The sequence below is a fragment of the Muscardinus avellanarius genome, assembly GCF_963383645.1.
Source record: "Muscardinus avellanarius genome assembly, chromosome: 22".
NCBI lineage: Eukaryota > Metazoa > Chordata > Mammalia > Rodentia > Gliridae > Muscardinus > Muscardinus avellanarius.
This window is the reverse complement of record NC_137808.1, coordinates 15216726-15234297: the sequence shown is the minus strand read 5'-3', so window position 1 is coordinate 15234297 and position 17572 is coordinate 15216726. Positions and strand designations below refer to the sequence as shown.

Here is a 17572-nt window from a genome sequence, read left to right as displayed (position 1 = left end):
AGGCAACCCCGAGGCTAGGCAGGTCTGGGGGCCGAGTGGAAAAGAGGAGGGTTTGCTGGGGTGGGGGACACCACCTTTCCAAACTGGCCCTGTCACGCATGAGCTGGTGACCTTGGGGGACACCTTCACCGCCACGAGCCCCAAGGACTCAGTTGTACTTGAGCCGGCATCTCCTGGACACTGCCTCCCTGCATCGGGGTGTGCGTCACAGGAGCGGGTCTGTGGGGACCCTGAGCCTCCCGGCCCGGGAGCCTCGCCGGCTGCGCTACCCGCCGCGCCCGCCAGGTGTCACCCGGAGCGCGCCGAGCGCCGGGCACCCGAGACCCCGCTCCAGCGCGGGCCAAGCTGCAGCCCCTTCTCTTCTGGGCTGGTAGCTCCGCAGAAGGGGGCGCGCTGCCCCTTGGTTGGGCTCCTAAGCCAGGTACACAGGGGAACCCGGGTGCACCCCTGCGCCCCCAGCTCCCCGATGGCGCAAGTGGCCGAGCCTTGACCCTCTCCACCCCTGGAGCAGCCGCGGGTTTTGGACAGGTGGGGGTCTGTACTTGGCAGCCCCCCTCCCCTGCTGCCTGCTGGGCACCCGTCCCCGCCCCAGCTCCGAGATCGGCTGGCGTGTTCTCTGTCCTGCGGGCGGGGCGCGCTCCTGGGGAGGCGGAGGCGAGGGGAGGGGCGGGCGGCGCGCCCCGCATCCCCAGCGCCTCCGACACTGGCACCCGCCGTCGCCCCGCGCCCGCCGTCGCCCCTCCCTCCCTCCGCCCTCCCCCGAGCCCCAGGCGCCCCGCGGACGGGCGCACGGACGGCCGGCTCCTCGGACGCGCGGCCCCCGCTCCGGGCGGGCGATGAGCATTGCCCTGGCGGGGCTGCCCGCGGGATCTGCGCTGCCCGCCCGCGACCCGGCGGCCTGCGGGGACTATGAACCCCAAAGCGCGGCGCTGCCTGGGCCCCCTCCTCCTCAGCCTGGGCATGGTCTACCTCCGGATCGGGTAAGCGCGCCTCGGCGAAGTTTGGGTCTTGCAGGGGAGGGGGGAGCGTTGCCCGCGAACCCCCAAATTCCCTGGCCCTCTGGAGAGGGCGGGCGCACAAAGGGCCTCCCAGGCGGACGCCCAGGGGCGCACACCTGCAGGGGATCTGAGGACGCCCCAGACACCCCCCAGAGGGACGCCCCAGGCTGGGGACTCACTCGGGCAGGGCTGGCTGGGGCGGAGGGTCGGCGCCCCAGGACCCTGCTGGCCAGCAGGACCGCAGCTCCAGCGGGAACGCGGGACCCCAGCGTCTGGGAGGAACTCTGCGCTCGCTCGCGCTCGGGCTCCCAGACACCGGCAGCCCCCGGGGCAGCCAGACAAAACAGGCACACAGGGGGCAGGTCCCCGGAGGAAGGGGCCATCGCTGGCCCGAACCTAAGCCCTGCTCAGAGCCCGACCCTGCCCCTAATCTAGGGACCCTCAGCCTCCTGGAACCCCTCTTCAAGTCAGGGACAGCTCCTCCCACCCCAACACACGCACACAATGGTAGGGCTGGGAGAGTCGGGACCCCAGGGACCAGAGCTCTGCGGCCAAAGCTGCCAGGAGCTGCACCCACATCTCCCAGAAAGTGGGAGCTTGGGGGGGCTGCCACTGCCCGGCCCTTTGTGCTGAGGAGAGAATGAGGCACCGAGGGGTGGTGGGGTTGGGGATGAGCCCTGGACAGAGGTGGGGGCGCTAAGCGGCCAGCTGGGCAGATTGTGACAACTGGCCCCTCTCTCCCGGCAGTGACCCCCCTCCCAGCACAGCTTTTGGGGAGGGCGCGCGGCAAGAGGCGCTTGCAGGGAGGATCCTTTGTGTATTGACAGCATCGCCACCAGGCGCCAAGCCTCCTGGTCCCTGTCCCCGCCTCTGGAGCGGCCGGGAGCTGGAGCTGGCCAGCAGGTGCACGCAGAGTGGGCCGGGCGGCCACCGCCGATGGCGGCCTGAGGCCACCGACCGCGGGCAGAGGCTGCTGCCGCCTGCCGCGGGTGCACCTTAAGTGCTATTGATTTGCAGCGGCTGGGCGCCCCCCCCCCCTTGATCATCATTTTCGCCCTGGCCAAACACCACCCTGTGCTCAGGCTCTCCCGGCATCCAGGAAGCCGCTGGGCAGACCGGCTCTGGCCTCCAGCGGCAGTATCTCCTTTTTAATGAGAATTGGGGTGGAGACACCCAGAGGGGAGAGAGAAAAGGAAAACAGCCGAAAATAACTTCTGCTGCTGCCTGCCTGCCTGCCTACCCCAGGGCCGCTCCCCTGGAGCCGTGAGCTCACCGGGGCTGTGGGAACACGGGGCTCCCCTCTTGTGACCAGGCAGGCCTCTGTGACACCCGGGTCCACATTAAGAGCTGGGCTTGCAGGGGGCCGGGCCAGGCCCGCTCTTCACTGGGTTTTTTATATGTAAAATGGGGTCTAGAAGTCAGGGGTGAGGGTGAAGGCCTGTATATCTGTACTTGGGAGGCTGAGACGCCAAGCCAAACTTAGCTGGACTCTGTTTCCAAGCAAAGATACAAATAGAAACGGTTATGGGCCGGGCGCGGTGGCGCGCGCTTGTCATCCCCGCGCTTGGGAGGCGGAGACAGGAGGATGGCGCAGGTTCGAAGCCAGCCTCGGCTACTGAGTGAGGGTCTCAGCAACTTAGTGAGACCCTGTTTCCAAATAAAATAGAAAATAGGTCTGGGAGTATAGTCCGGAGGTTGAAAGCCTCTGGGTTCCACCCCCAGTACCACCAAAAAAAAAGAAAAAAATCAATGTTTAACTGGGGTGGTGGCACATGCTTGTCATCCCCGTTCTTGGGATGTGGAGACAGGAGGATCGCGCAGGTTAGGAGCCAGCCGCGCTGGCATAAGAGACCCTGTTCCCAAATAAAAAAAAATACAAAATAGGTCTGGGAGTGTAGCCCGGAGGGAGAAGGTCTTCCAGGAACCCCAGTACCACCAAAAAAAAAAAAAAAAAAAGGGTTATGGGTGTAGCTTGGAGGTAGAATGTCTCTGGGTTCAATTCCCAGTACCACAAAAAAATACCCTCCAAAAATGAGGGTGAGGGGTAAAATACCAGACCCCAAGAGGGCTTCCAGTCCCCCAGGGAGGGGCGCCGAGCCCTGCAAGTTGACCAGGAAGCCTCCTTTGTGTTTCATATGACACGTTCCTGTGACCACAGCACTCGCCCCTAGAGCCATCAGATCCGAAGATATTTATAATCACAACATAGTCACTGATTACTCACCATGGTCCGGATACTTTCCACATGTTTTCCAGCCAGGCGGGGTGGCGCATGCCTGTAATCCCAGTGCTTGGGAGGCTGAGACCCGAGGACTGCAGGTTTGAGGCCAGCCTCAGCAACCTAGCGAGGTCCTCGGCAACTTAAGACTCTGTTTCCAGATGAAAAAATAAATAAGTAAATAAGCCAGGCGTGGCGGCGCACACCTGTGATCCCAATACTAGGGAGGCTGAGACAGGAGGATCGCAGGTTGGAAGCCAGCCTCAGCAACTTAGCAAGGCCCTACTTCCAAATAAAAAACAGAAGGGCCTGGGGGTGCAGCTCAGAGGCCGTCCCCACCGCTACAACATAAATAAAAAAAGGTATTGTGGCACACTGACTTTTCGCGGTACCTATGAAGTAGGGGCTAGTTGCCAACACCCTCGTTTTTGTGATGGAGACTCTGAAGGCCAGAGAGGGTGCGCAACTCGCCCAGGGTCACACAGACCTGGGAGTCTCCATGGTGATGGAGTCCAGCTTGGTGCCAGGCTCTTGAGCCCAAGAATTCCGGACCCCGATATTTCTTAGTGGTCAGATATTCTGAGGCTCCTCCAAAACAGGTCTGCTTAATTGTTCTGTACTGTCCCTTTTTAAAACATTTTCTTTGTCTTTTTCTTTTTTTCTTTTCCTTTCTTTTTTTTTTTTCCTTTTTTTCTTTTTTTTTTGGGGGGGGGTGGGATTGAACCCAGGGCTATTCTACTTCCAAGCTACATCCCAGCCTTTTTTTTTTTTTTGCAGGTCTGGGGATGGAACTTAGGGGCATTCTACCTCCGAGCTACTGCACCTGCTGCCCTATTTTTTAGTCTTTATTTTGAAACAGGGTCTCACTGAGTTGCCGAGGGCCTCGCTAAGTAGCTGAGGCTGTCCGCGAACCGCGATCCTCCTGTCTCGGCCTCCCGAATGCTGGGATGACAAGCATGCGCCACCACGCCCAGCCCTGGCCCCTTTTTGTTAATATGTTTTGTTTTGAAATACGGCCTAGCTAAGTGGCTGCGAATCCATCCATCCCTAGGCTGGAGCCTGAGATCCTCCCGTCTCAGCCTCCTAGGGGCTGGGATGACAGGTGGCCGCCCGGGCACACGTCCTGGCTGGGGGAGCCCCACCGCCTGTAGCCCCCAGGTCTCACCGTGTCTCTCTGTGTCCCCGGCAGTGGCTTCTCCTCCGTGGTAGCTCTGGGCGCAAGCATCATCTGTAACAAGATCCCGGGTCTGGCGCCCCGGCAGCGGGCGATCTGCCAGAGCCGGCCGGACGCCATTGTCGTCATAGGAGAGGGCTCGCAGATGGGCCTGGACGAGTGTCAGTTTCAGTTCCGCAATGGCCGCTGGAACTGCTCGGCGCTGGGGGAGCGCACCGTCTTCGGGAAGGAGCTCAAAGTGGGTACGTGCTCGCCCCGACGCAGGGGCTGGGGTCACACCACGCGGCGGGGTCACCGGGGTGCTCTGGGTGGGACGGCTGGATCCGGAGAGCATCGTAATTACAAGAGTCGCTGCTGACACACGGTGCGCGGCGCGCTGTCCAAACCCTTTCCAGCCGGGCGCGATGGCACAAGCTTGTCATCTTAGTACTTGGGAGACTGAGTGAGAGAATGATCATAATTCGGAGGCCAGCCTCAGCAGTGTATGGAGGCTCTGTTTCAAAATAAAGGCCGGGCGCGGTGGCGCACGCTTGTCATCCCCGCGCTTGGGAGGCAGAGACGGGAGGATGGCGCAGGGTCGAAGCCAGCCGCGCTGGCGTAAGAGACCCTGTTTCCAAATAAAAATATAAAATAGGTCTGGGAGTGTAGCCTGGAGGTAGAAGGGCTTCCGGGAACCCCAGTGCCACCAAATAAACAAACAAACAAACAACTAAGTAAATACTAGCCAGGCGTGGTGGCGCACACATGTAATCCCCATGCTTGGGAGGCTGAGACAGGAGGATCGCGCAGGTTCGAAGCCAGCCTCGGCTACTTAGTGAGGCTCTCGGCAACTTAGTGAGACCCTGTTTCCAAATAAAGAATAAAAACTCGGGCTGTTGGTGTGGCTCGGAGATAGAATCCTCCTGGGTTCAATCCCTAGCACAACAAAAAATAAAAAATAAAAAAGGGTTGGGGGTGTATACTGGCAGTAGAATACCTCTGGGTTCAAACCCCAGTTACCCCTCTGCAAAAAGAAAAATAGCAGATAATTCAAGTCAATACAAATTAAGGATATATAAGGTACCAGGCCACAAACCGAGGAAAGGGACGTCAGGAAGGTCCCACCAAAGAGGGGACCCTGTGGCTGAGTCGCGATGCATGCGTTGCTAAGAAATAGGGCGTCTCACCAAAGCTGCTGCTTATGAACACCCCCAGGTGTGGACTACGCCCGCCCTGCGCCATGACTGGTCCAACTGTCCCTATACCCTTACCAGGCCATTGTGTGTGTGTGTGTGTGTGTGTGTGTGTGTGTGTGTGTGTGTGTGTGTGTACTCCTACACCTACTTTATATTTTATTTGGAAACAAGGTCTCACCAAGTTGCTGAGAGCCTCACTAAGTAGCTGAGGCTGGCCTCGACCCTGAATGATCCGATCCTCCAGTCTCAGCCTCACACAAGTGTGCGCCACCATGCCCACCACCATGCCCAGCTCATTTTGGTTTTTTTCTTAAATTAGATTGACCCCAGGCTTTCTACCTCTGAGCTACAACCCGGCCCTTTTTAATAATTATTTATTTGTTTGTTTGTTTATCTGTGTACTAGGGATTGAACCCAGGGGCATTCTGCCTCTGAGCTATACTCCCAACCTTAATTTTTATTTTTTATTTTGAAAAGGTTCTCACTAGGTTGCTGATTCTGATCTGGAACCTGTGATCTCCCGCCCCTGCCCCCGTCTCAGCCTCCCAAGTGCAGGCATGCAACACCGTGCCCGGCAAATCTTTTTAATTTTGAAATAAGGGCCTGTTAAGTTGCTGAGACTGGTCTCTGATCTGTGATCCCCGTCTAAGCCTTTCAATGGCTGGGATTACGGGCGTGTGCCACTATGCTGGGCCCCAGGAAGATTTTATTGTTTCTGTTTTTTAAATGAAGAATGCCGGGCGTGGTGGCGCACGCTTGGAATCCCCGCGCTCGGGAGGCTGAGATAGGAGGATCGCACGGGTTCGAGGCCAGCCTCAGCTACTTAGTGAGGCTCTCAGCAACTTAGTGAGACCCTGTTTCCAAATAAAATAGAAAATAGATCTGGGGGTAGAAAAGCCCCTGGGCTCCATCCCTAGTACCACCAAAAAAAAAAAAAAAAAAAAAGAAGAAACCAAGGTCTTGAGAAACACATGAACTCATCCAAAGTCCGGTGATACAAGAAGGGGGAGCGAGGCTGTGAACCCAGGTTTCTGGGCTCCAGGGCCTGCTTTGAAGCCCCTGGGTGGCATTCGCCGCCCCTCGCCAGGCAGAGGGGACAGGAAGGACGCTTCCAGGCGTACATATAGTAAACAACACATAGTCGAGTATGGTAACACTCAGCCGGGCATGGCGGGGCACCTCTATAATCCCAGTCCATGGAGGCTGAGAACGGAGCCAGCCTCAGTGAATTTCAGCGAGACTGAGCAACCAGCAGACCCGTCTCCAAACAAAAGTGGAAAAGGGCCTGGGGTATAGCTGGGAGGTGGACGCCCCTGGATTCAAGCCTGAGTACCATAGGTAAATAAATAAGGAGACAAGGCTCCAGGGCAGCTCGAGCAGGTGGACCGCCGAGGGCCCCTTAGCAGCAAGCTCCGCTGTCCCTGGGCAGGAGAGAGGAGAGAAGGGCGAGAGGCTGGGACCTGCACATGCTCCTGCCTGCTCGCACCTCTGTGAGTCCATCTCAGGCTCCACCCAGACACGGCTCCCTGCACCCTGACAAAATGTGCCCGCATGTGGGGAGGCTCCCAAGCCGTCTGGACAGGGAGCACCAGGTGGGTGCTCTGAGCAGGCTGTGCGCTGCACAGCACAGAGCTGGCGAAAAAGGCCTTTTCCCCTCTGCAGAGTATCCAGATCATTGAAGATTTCAAAGCCGGCCGCGGTGGCGCGCGCTTGTCATCCCCGCGCTTGGGAGGCGGAGACAGGAGGATCGCGCTGGTTCGAGGCCAGCCTCGCTGGCTTAAGAGACCCTGTTTCCAAATAAAATATAAAATAGGTCTGGGAGTGTAGCCCGGAGGTAGAAGGGTTTCCAGGAACCCCAGTGCCACCAAAAAAAAAAAAAAAAAAAAAAAGATTTCAGCTGGTGTCAAAGCAGATCGCTTACTCTCTGACCTGGGGCTTGAAATCGTAAACTGAAACACACACACACACACACACACACACACACACACACACACATATTCATTCTCTCTCTCTCTCTCTCTCTCTCTCTCTCTCCACTTTGTGGTTTCCAGTAAGATTCCATAAATACACCCAGATAAGGTTCCGGTGCGAACCATTTTCAGCGGCCGCCCTGGGTGGAGGAGTGGAATCTTTCGGGCAGGCTTGGACACATGTCCATTTCCTCCGGACCTGCCGGCTCATTACAGAGCTGGAACAGAGAGGGCGTCGGCTGGGCTCCCCCGTTTTCGCCGCAGTGATAACACTGACTGTTCTTTTTGAGCGCCTTCGAGGGGCGCTCTATATTTCAGCGGGTGTGTGGGTCCTGAGGATTGAATCCAGGAGCGTTCTATCTCCCAGCTACCTTCCCAGCCCCCTTTTTTTTTTTAAATTTGGAAACAGGGTCTCACTAAGTTGCTGAGAGCCTCACTAAGTTGCTGAGGCTGGCCTCAGACCTGCGATCCTCCTATCTCAGCCTCCCAAGGGGTGAGAGTACCGGTGTAGGCGCTGCACCCAGCTTTTAGCTCCTCTTTATAGCAATTTAGCAGTGGCCTCCTCGGGGCTCCTATCTCACAGATGGGAAAGTGAGACTCAGACAGACAGAGGTCTTGCTTGCTCGGGGTCACCCAGGTGGATCAGGAGGAGGGACTGAGAAGTCCCATCTTAGCCAACTTTTTACTTATTTATTTTTGTTACGAAGAATTGAACCCAGGAATGTTCTAACTCTGAGCTACATCCCCAGCCCTATCTATCTTATTTCAATTCTTTTTTTTTTTTTTTTGGTACGGTACTGGGGATGGAGCCCAGGGGCATCCTAACTCCAAGCTCCACCCCCAGCCCAATCTTTTATTCTTTCTTTTGAAACAGGGTCTCACTGAGTTGCAAAGGGCTTTACTAAGTAGCTGAGGCTGGCCTCGAACCCAGATCCTCCTGTCTCAGCCTCCCGAATGCTGGGATGACAAGCGTGCGCCACCACGCCTGGCATTTATTGATTTATTTATTTATTTAGGTGGTACTGGAGTTCTTGGAAACCCTTCTACTTCTGGGCTAGCTACACTCCCAGACACCTAATTTTTATATTTTTATTTAGGAACAGGGTCTCTTAAGCCAGCGCGGCTGGCTTTGAACCTGTACGATCCTCCTGTCTCTGCCTTCCAAGTGCAGGGATTACAAGCGTGCGCCACCATGCCCGGCTTTTTATTTTTTTATTTTTAAAACAGGGGTTTTAAAATTAAAACCCCTTAACATCTCACTAAGTCACTGATGCTGGCCTCAAACCTGCAATCCTCCTGTCTCTGCTTCTCAAATACTGGGATTACAGATGTATACCACCACACCCAGCTTTTATTGATTTATTCCATCCATTGATTTAATTTGGTTGTGCTGTGGCATGAACCCAGGGGCGCTCTGCCTGTGAGCTACACCCTGAGCCCTCTTTATCCTTTTAGACACAGAGTCTCGCTAAATTGCTGAGGCTGGCCTTGAACTTGCGATCCTCCGGTCTCAGCCTCCCAAGGACTGGGGTGACAGGTGTGCACCGCTGTGCTGGGCTCTCCCCGCTCCTTTTTTGAAGTAACTACGTGGGCCTCTTAGAACCGGGTTTGCAGATACCTCGGAAGAGATAGATGAGGTTGTGCTCAGGAAATGACCGGGCTACCCTGGGCAGCCAAGAAGGGCCGTGTTCAGAGCAGTATGTGGGCAGGGCCTGGCGTCCTCTGGAGCGCATGGGGACAGCATGAGACTTCCCGGGGTGCATGCCGGCTCTGCCAGGAAAGGCACCTCACTTCCCCAAGCCTCAGTTTCCCCACGCCCACCCCAGTGAAGGCGGCCGAGAAGGCTGAGGTTCAGTGTGGCTTCTCAGGCTGCCAGAGCAAGGTTAAGGCCCCAGGCTCCTGTCTGTCTCATACCGTGTATCGAGCTTAGCAAGGCACCCTTGTTTTCTTTTGTTTTTGGTGCTAGGGATTGAACCAGGGGCTTTCTACCTCCAAGCTATACCCCTGGCCCTATTTTATACTTTTGTTTTGAAGGGTCTTGCTAGGTTACTGAGGACCTCCCTAAGTTGCCGAGGCTGGCCTCAAACCTGTGATCCTCCTGGCTCAGCCTCCCAAGTTCCAGGGTTATGCCTGTGCACCACAGTGTCCGGCGTCTTTTATTTTTTTTTTATTTTTATTTTTTTCGCCATACTGGCTCAAGAGGCATTCTACCTCTGAGCTATAGCCTCAACCCTATTATTTATTCTTTATTTTGAAACCGGGTCTCACTGAGTTGCAGAGGGCCTCACTAAGTAGCTGCGGCTGTCCGCGAACCGGGATCCTCCCGTCTCAGCCTCCCGAATGCTGGGATGACGAGCGTGCGCCGCCACGCCCGGCTGGTGCCCGACTTCTTAAGCCCATCTTACGAGGAGGAGACTGAGGCCCAGAGAGACCAGCGACCGGGCGGCAGCAGTATATTTGGGCTTGACCAGGGTCCTGTCTCTTCCCGCTCTCACCATCACCCTGGCAAAGGCCCTAGGGATGTGTCTGTTTTGTAGCCAGGAGATGGAGGTGTGGGAGGGAGGCCGCCAGCTAAAAGCCGCAGAGCCAGGGATGGATGTCGCAGGGCTTCAAAATTGGCCTTGGCAGGCCAGGCGTGGTGGCGCACGCTTGTCATCCCCGCGCTTGGGAGGCGGAGACAGGAGGATCGCGCAGGTTCGAAACCAGCCGCGCTGGCATAAGAGACCCTGTTTCAAAAATATAAAATAGGTCTGGGAGCGTAGCCCGGAGGTAGAAGGGCTTCCAGGAACCCCAGTACACCAAAAAAAAAAAAAAAAAAAAAAAAAAAAATTGGCCTTGGCTCCTGGAGGTCCAGGAGAGCCCACACCTGGGTGAGGGCGCTAGATCCGCGCCCGTGGCAGGTGACAGGGGCCGCATTGCGTGTGCCCAGGACGGGGCGCCGGTGGGGAGGAGCCAGAGGACGGACACCTCACCTGGGCCCCAGAGCCAGCCCCTGCCTCTCTCCTCCAGCCCTGGCCGACGGCAAGGACAGGCTGGTGGTTGTGCGCCCCGTCGGGCGCGGGCCCTTCCCGAGGAAGGCGCTGTGGGCCATGAAAGGACAGGACATAGCCAGCCTCAGGGGCTGGCGTTCACAACTCAGCCTTGCCCCATGGCCAGGCCCGGCCTGCCCCTAAGTGCCCTGGGACTCAGGGTGCACGAAGTCCACGCCACGGCAGGGTGCTGATTATAATCCCAGTACTCGGGAGGCTGAGATAGGGAGACCCAGGTTTGAGGCCAGCCTCAACCATGTAGCAAGGCCCTTAGCAACTTAGCCAAATCATGCTGGGAAAAGAAAAGCCAGCCGGATTACAAAGAGCGGCAGTGCACGTATTTGGGAGGCTGAGACAGGAGGGTCACAGGTTCAAAGCCAGTCTTAGCTACTTAGTGAGGCCCTCTGCAACTTAGTGAGACCCTGTTTCAAAATAAAGAATACAAAATAGGGCTGGGGGGTATAGCTTGGAGGTAGAACGCCCCTGGGTTCCATCCCCAGTACTGAAGAGAAAAAAAAAAAAAAGTCAGGCGTGGGGATGCATACCTACAAGCCCATACTTGGGAGGCTGAGACTGGAGGGTCACAGGTTCAAAGTCAGCTGCAGCAACTCAGCGAGGCTCTCAGCTCAGGGAGCCCCTCTTTCCAAATAAAAACTAAAATAGTGCTAGGTCATAGCTTAGAGTAGAACAAACACCCTTGGGTTCGATCCCCAGTACCAATGAAAACAAAACTCGCCTCAGATTGGGCATGGTGGTGCACACCTGTGATCGCGGTACTATGGAGGCCGAGGCAAAGGATCCCAGGTTGGAGGCCAGCCTCGAAAATTGAGCAAGGTCCTATTTCAAAATCCAAAGGCCTGGGGCGGGGGCAGCTCAGAGGTAGAACACCTCGGGTTCCATTCCCAGTGCCAGAAATAAGACGGAAGCACAACCGCCACCACCCCAGCTCCACAAAACCCCGTTGCTCTTGTGTGCCCTCAGGAAGCCGGGAGGCCGCCTTCACCTACGCCATCATCGCGGCCGGGGTGGCCCACGCCATCACCGCTGCCTGCACCCAGGGCAACCTGAGCGACTGCGGCTGCGACAAGGGAAAGCAGGGCCAGTACCACCAGGACGAGGGCTGGAAGTGGGGCGGCTGCTCTGCCGACATCCGCTACGGCATCGGCTTCGCCAAGGTCTTTGTGGATGCCCGGGAGATCAAGCAGAATGCCCGCACTCTCATGAACTTACACAATAACGAGGCGGGCCGCAAGGTAGGCGGCGGGCGCGGCGCGGCGCGGGCAGCTGCTTCCAGACATCGGGCGCGGGTCCCTAGTGAGGAGCCGCAGGGCTCGGCCCCGAGCTGCCCTGTGTGGACTCCAGCGTGGATTGGCTGCTGGGCAGGGCTGGTGAGCGGCAGGCAGCGCATTGGTTACCAGGGAGGTTGAGCCACTGAGTTTCCATGGAAACAACTGAGATGCTCCTCACAGGCTGAAAAGAGGGGCGTCCTGAGTTCTTACCCGTGGGTCCCCAAACTCAGCCCTTCAAAGCTTTAGAAAAGGGGGGGGGTTTGAAAGTTCCCTCCCCTCTCTCTTCTCTTCTCTTCTCTTCTCTTCTCTCCTCTCCTCTCCCCTTCCCTTTCCCTCTCTCTCTCTCTCTCTCTCTCTCTCTCTCTCTCTCTCTCTCTCTCTCTCTCTCTTGCTGTATCTTTCTCTCTTTTTGTCCTGGGGACTGAACCCAGGGGCACGCTACCTCCAAACTCTATCCCAGTCCTATTTATTTATTTATTTACTTATTTATTTATTATGCTGAGGATTGAACCCAGGGGCATTCTACCTCCAAACTCTATCCCAGTCCAATTATTTATTTTTTTATTTACTTACTTATTTATTATGCTGAGGATTGAACCTAGGGGTATTCTACCTCTGAGCTACACCCCCGGTCCTCTGTATTTCTTTATTTATATTTATGCTGGAGACTGAATCCAGGGGCATTCTGCCCCTGAGCTACACCCCCAGCCCTATTTTGTTTTGTTTTGGGGTTTTTTTTGGTGGTACTGGGGTTCCTGGAAGCCCTTCTACCTCCGTGCTACGCTCCCAGACCTATTTTTTTTATACTTTTTTTTATTTGGAAACAGGGTCTCTTAAGCCAGCGCGGCTGGCTTCGAACCTGTGCGATCCTCCCGTCTCCGCCTCCCAAGCGCGGGGATGACAAGCGTGCGCCACCGCGCCTGGCCCCCCAGCCCTATTTTATTCTTTACTTCAAAATAGGGACTCACTAAGTTGAGGAGGGCCTCACTCAGTAGCTGAGGCTGGCTGTGAACCTGAGATCCTCCTGTCTCAGCCTCCCAAGTACTGGGATGACAAGCGTGCGCCCCCACGCCTGGTTGCTATTTTATCTTTAACTGTTGAAACTGGGCCTCGCTAAGTAGCTGAGGCTGGCTTCGAACCTGCCCTCCTCCTCTCTCTGCCTCACAAATCCTGGGATGACAGGCGTGGGCTACTAGGCCTTGGGTCCAGGCCCCGGCTCTTACTTCCTCCAGCACTAAAGGGCCAAGGCAGGAGGGAAGGCGCAGGCAGGAACCCGGAGCCCCAGGCCCGGCCCAGCGCGCTCAGGGCTCAGGGTGGGCCTGGGTCTCAGGTGCACACGCCCTCGCTCAGGCCTCTGCGTCCACCCAGGGCAGCTGGTGCGTCCTGCGGGACCCGCTCACCTAGTTAGGATAATGTCCCAGGGTCGAGAGCAGCTCCTTCCCCCCACCTTTCTGGTCAGACCTCCTCGGGTCTTGGGTCACAGGCCACAGGTCACAGACAGGAGATCATAACTTTCTTCTCCCAGGTCAGTTTCCTTCTGGGTGGTACCTGGTTGGGCCAAAGCGAGGACGGCAGGGGTAAATAACAACCAGGGCCACAGCGAGGCGGGTTCCTAGTAGACCAGGCAGGATTTGTGCACTTGGTGCTGGTGCTGGGGCTTGAACCCAGGGCTGATCTGCTTCTGAGCTGTCTCAAAATAGGCGCCAGGCGTGGTGGCACAAGCTCGTCATCCCAGTACCTGGGAGGCTGAGACAGGAGGGTCACAGGCTCACGGCCAGCCTCGGCAACTTAAATGTTCAACAACCTAGCGAGACCCCGTTTCCAAACAAAAAAACTAAGAAGGGCTTGAGGTCGGCCAGGCTTGGTGGTGCACACTTGGAAGCCCAGTACTTGGGAGGCTGAGACAGGAGGATCGCAGTTTTGCGGCCAGCCTCAGCAACTTAGCGAGGCTCTCAGTAACCTAGTAAGACCCTGTTTTCATTCATAAATAAATAAATAAATAAATAAATAAATAAATAAATAAATAGGGCTGGGGGTGTACTTGGAGATATGATGCCCCTGGTTCCACCCCCAGGGCCTCGTGCTGGAAGTGCCTGGAAGAGGCTTGGTGGGGATGGGCTGTGGGCAGGTCTCTGCCCTCCTACAGAGGGGCGCTGGCAGCAGTGGGTACCTAAGCCCCAGGGGCTGAGGGGAGGGCATTTAGTTGGCGCTGTAGGCTGAACCCCTTGGCTTGCGTTTGGGGTGGACGGGCCCTCCCTCACTGGGGCCAGGAATGGGGCAGAGGACATCGCCTTAGGGTGCTCTCGGGCCTTGTGTGCACAATTAGGGTCCTCTCAGGCTTTGTGGGGGGGCGGCGGGGGCTATAGCTGGGAATGCCCAGGGCTGCGGGTGCCAGGACCTTGTGGGATGGGGCAGGAGAGTCCAGCCCCAGCCTGGGAAGATGGGTACGAGGTGGGGGTGGGGGGCTGGGAAGGAGAGAGCGGCTAGGGAGACAAGGGGGACCCGGGTCTTCCAGGCACCTGCAGGAGCAGGAGCATGTAGACAACCCCCAGTCTCTCCTCTCTCCCTCTCTCTATATATAGATTGAACCCAGGGCTCTCTGAACGGGGTCTTGCTAACTTGCCTGGAGTCTCATTAATGCCGAGGCTGGCCTTGAACCTCTGATCCTCCAGCCTCAGCCTCCCCAGTGCTGGAATGCAGGCATGCGTCACCATGCTTGGCTCGAGCTGTGCTCCAGTGGGTCTCTGTGAGGCCCAGCGTGCGGGTGGCACTGTGCCCGGCCTGCACTGCAGCGCCCTGAGAGCGAATCAGGCAGGGAGCTCTAGGCTGGGGTCCCCAGCAGCCAGTTCCTGGGTGTGCACACAGCGCCCGCAGAGGCAGCCCTGGGGCTGGGACAGGGCCGGCCCCGCAGGAATGTGCTGCTTGCTCCTGGGGACATGAGCTCAGGGGGATGGAATTCCAGAGAGTCACCTCCAGGCCCTGCCCAGGGTCCTGCTCGTCCACTGAGCTGCGGATCTGGACCCCTCCTGCCCTGCCCAGTCTGGTCCAGGAATTAGATTCTACCCGGCCACAGGGGACTCAGGGGCCCGGTGCCCGGCAGCCAGGGTGGGGCCCAGATAAGACGCTTAGCTAGGTCCTTTCCACCCTCCTGAGGGCACTCGCGCATGTGGCCAGCTGGAGGTCAGCGAGAGCACGCCAGGGCCAGCGGAGCAGCAAGTGGGCGGGTGGGAGGAGGTGCTGGGCTGTTCTGTTCCTGCCCATGGGATTTCCTCCCTTGGGTCTTCTCTTCTGTCACCAATGTTTGCCCGTGTGACACTGCCATGTGCATCTCCTTGGCACAGCTACCCGTGTTTATGCCGGTTACCTCCTACCACTAAGTCGGCGCCCAGAGGGTGGGCTGGCCGAAGGTCACAGCTAGCCTGTGCCGGGAGCGCTGCCCAGCACAGAGGAAGTGCTTAAGATGTGTTACCAACTGATGAACCAAACGAGAAGCGTCTGTTCTATCTCGAGTTCCTCAGAACCAGGTGTTGGCACAGGTCTGAGTTCCCAGGACTCCGGAGGCTGAGACAAGAGGACTGCAGGTCCGCGGCCAGCCTCAGCCACTCAGCCGCACCCTGATTCAAAAGAGGAAACCAAGGGAGCTGGCGGTGTAGCTCCACGGGAAAATGACCTGGGGTTCAAGCCCCAGTAACACACACACACACACACACACACACACACACACACACACACACACACGCAGGGAGAGAGATGCTTTTTGGCTCACAATTTTGGAGGCTGATGTCCAGGACTGCTCCGCCCCGTGGCTTTGGGCCTGGGGTGGCAGGCACATCATGGTGTGGTGGCAAAGCCACTCACCTCAGAGCCAGAGAGCAAAGAGAGGAAGGGGTGGGGCCTGAGGCTCTACAGTCCTCTTCAAAAGGCCCGCCCCCAGTGACCTAACCACCTCCAGCCAGGCCCTGCCTCTTAAAGGGCCCGCCCCCAATGACCTAACCACCTCCCGCCAGGCCCTGCCTCTTAAAGGGCCCGCCCCCAGTGACCTAACCACCTCCCGCCAGGCCCTGCCTCTTAAAGGGCCCGCCCCCAGTGACCTAACCACCTCCCGCCAGGCCCTGCCTCTTAAAGGGCCCGCCCCCAGTGACCTAACCACCTCCCGCCAGGCCCTGCCTCTTAAAGGGCCCGCCCCCAGTGACCTAACCACCTCCCGCCAGGCCCTGCCTCTTAAAGGGCCCGCCCCCAGTGACCTAACCACCTCCCGCTAGGCCCTGCCTCTTAAAGGGCCCGCCCCCAGTGACCTAACCACCTCCCGCCAGGCCCTGCCTCTTAAAGGGCCCGCCCCCAGTGACCTAAACACCTCCCGCTAGGTCCCATCTCTTAAAGGTCCCACACCTCCCAAGAGCGCCACAGTGGGAACCAAGCCTGATTTGTTTGCTTGCCTTTTTTCCAGGACCAGGCCTTGGTAACACGTTAGGCAAATGCTCTGAGCTATACCCCCAGCCCTTCTATTTTACTTTGAGATAGGCTCTTGCTAAATTTCCCAGACTAGCCCTGAACTTGTGGTCCTCCTGCCTCAGCCTCCAGAGCAAAGGAGCCTAAAGGCTAAAGCACATGGGCCTCTGGGGGATACTTCAGCTCCAAGCTGACGTGACGACCTTACCTATTTTTTGGGTTTTTTTTTGGTGGTACTGGGGATGGGACCTTTCTACCTCTCGCTACACTCCCAGGCATATTTTATATTATATTATATTTGGAAACAGGGTCTCTTAAGCCAGCGAGACTGGCTTCGAACCTGAGCGATCCTCCTGTCTCCGCCTCCCAAGCGCGGGGATTACAAGCGTGCGCCACCACGCCTGGCTACCATTTTTCTTTTATACCAGCGACATACAAGTCACTCAGGTTCTCCACATCCTCATCTGACTTTAGTAAAATATCACTTTTTTTTTTTTTAGTTTTGATACTATTTTTGTTTTTTAGTACTGGGATTGAACTCAGGGGCATTCTGAGCATAAGTTTAGTTTTTAATTAATTAATTAATTAACTTATTTATTCTTATACTGGGGATTGAACCTAGAGACAGGCTACCTCCAAGTTATACTCCCAGCCCAATTTTATTTTTATTTTTTTTTATTTTTTATTTTTTTGGTGGTACTGGGGTTCCTGGAAGCCCTTCTACATCCGGGCTACACTCCCAGACCTATTTTTGCATTTTTATTTGGAAACAGGGTCTCCTAAGCCAGCGCGCGGGGCTAGCTTCGAACCTGCGCGATCCTCCTGTCTCAGCCTCCCAAGCGCGGGGATTACAAGCGTGCGCCACCACGCCCGGCCCAATTTTATTTTTTATTTTGAAACAGAATCTCACTAAGTTGTAGAGGGCCTCACTAAGTTGCAGAGACTGGCTTTGAACCCGTGACCCTTCTCTCTCAGCCTCCCAAGTACTAGGACCAACTACCAGCATGAACACCACACCTGGAATTTTTTTTTTTTTTTTTGGCACTGGGGATGGAACCCAGGGGCATTCTACCTCTGAACCTCGCTCTCGCTCCCAGCCCTGTTTTATATTTTATTTTGAAACAGGGGTCTCACTGAGTTGCAGAGGGTCGCACTAAGTAGCCGAGGATGGCCGCGAACCCGTGATTCCCCTGTGTCAGCCTCCTGAGTGCTGGGATTACAGAAGTATGCCATGATGCTGGCTCTTTTGCCCATTTGCTAATTAGATTGT

General features: G+C 56.6%; 1 protein-coding gene across 2 annotated transcripts in view; it reads left to right on the top strand.

Annotated features, from left to right (window-relative positions):
• Positions 1-909: 909 nt before the first annotated feature.
• Positions 910-17572, top strand: part of WNT7A (Wnt family member 7A) — a gene marked incomplete at both ends in the record, with an annotated part of 32665 nt that continues 16002 nt past the window's right edge. Inside the window, 3 exons of one of the 2 annotated variants that reach the window (XM_080718185.1) lie at positions 910-980; positions 4406-4632; positions 11546-11817. In XM_080718185.1, coding sequence (XP_080574311.1) covers positions 910-980; positions 4406-4632; positions 11546-11817 — 570 coding nt within the window. The remainder of the gene's footprint in view (positions 981-4405; positions 4633-11545; positions 11818-17572) is intronic. The other variant, XM_080718186.1, reaches the window with a different exon arrangement.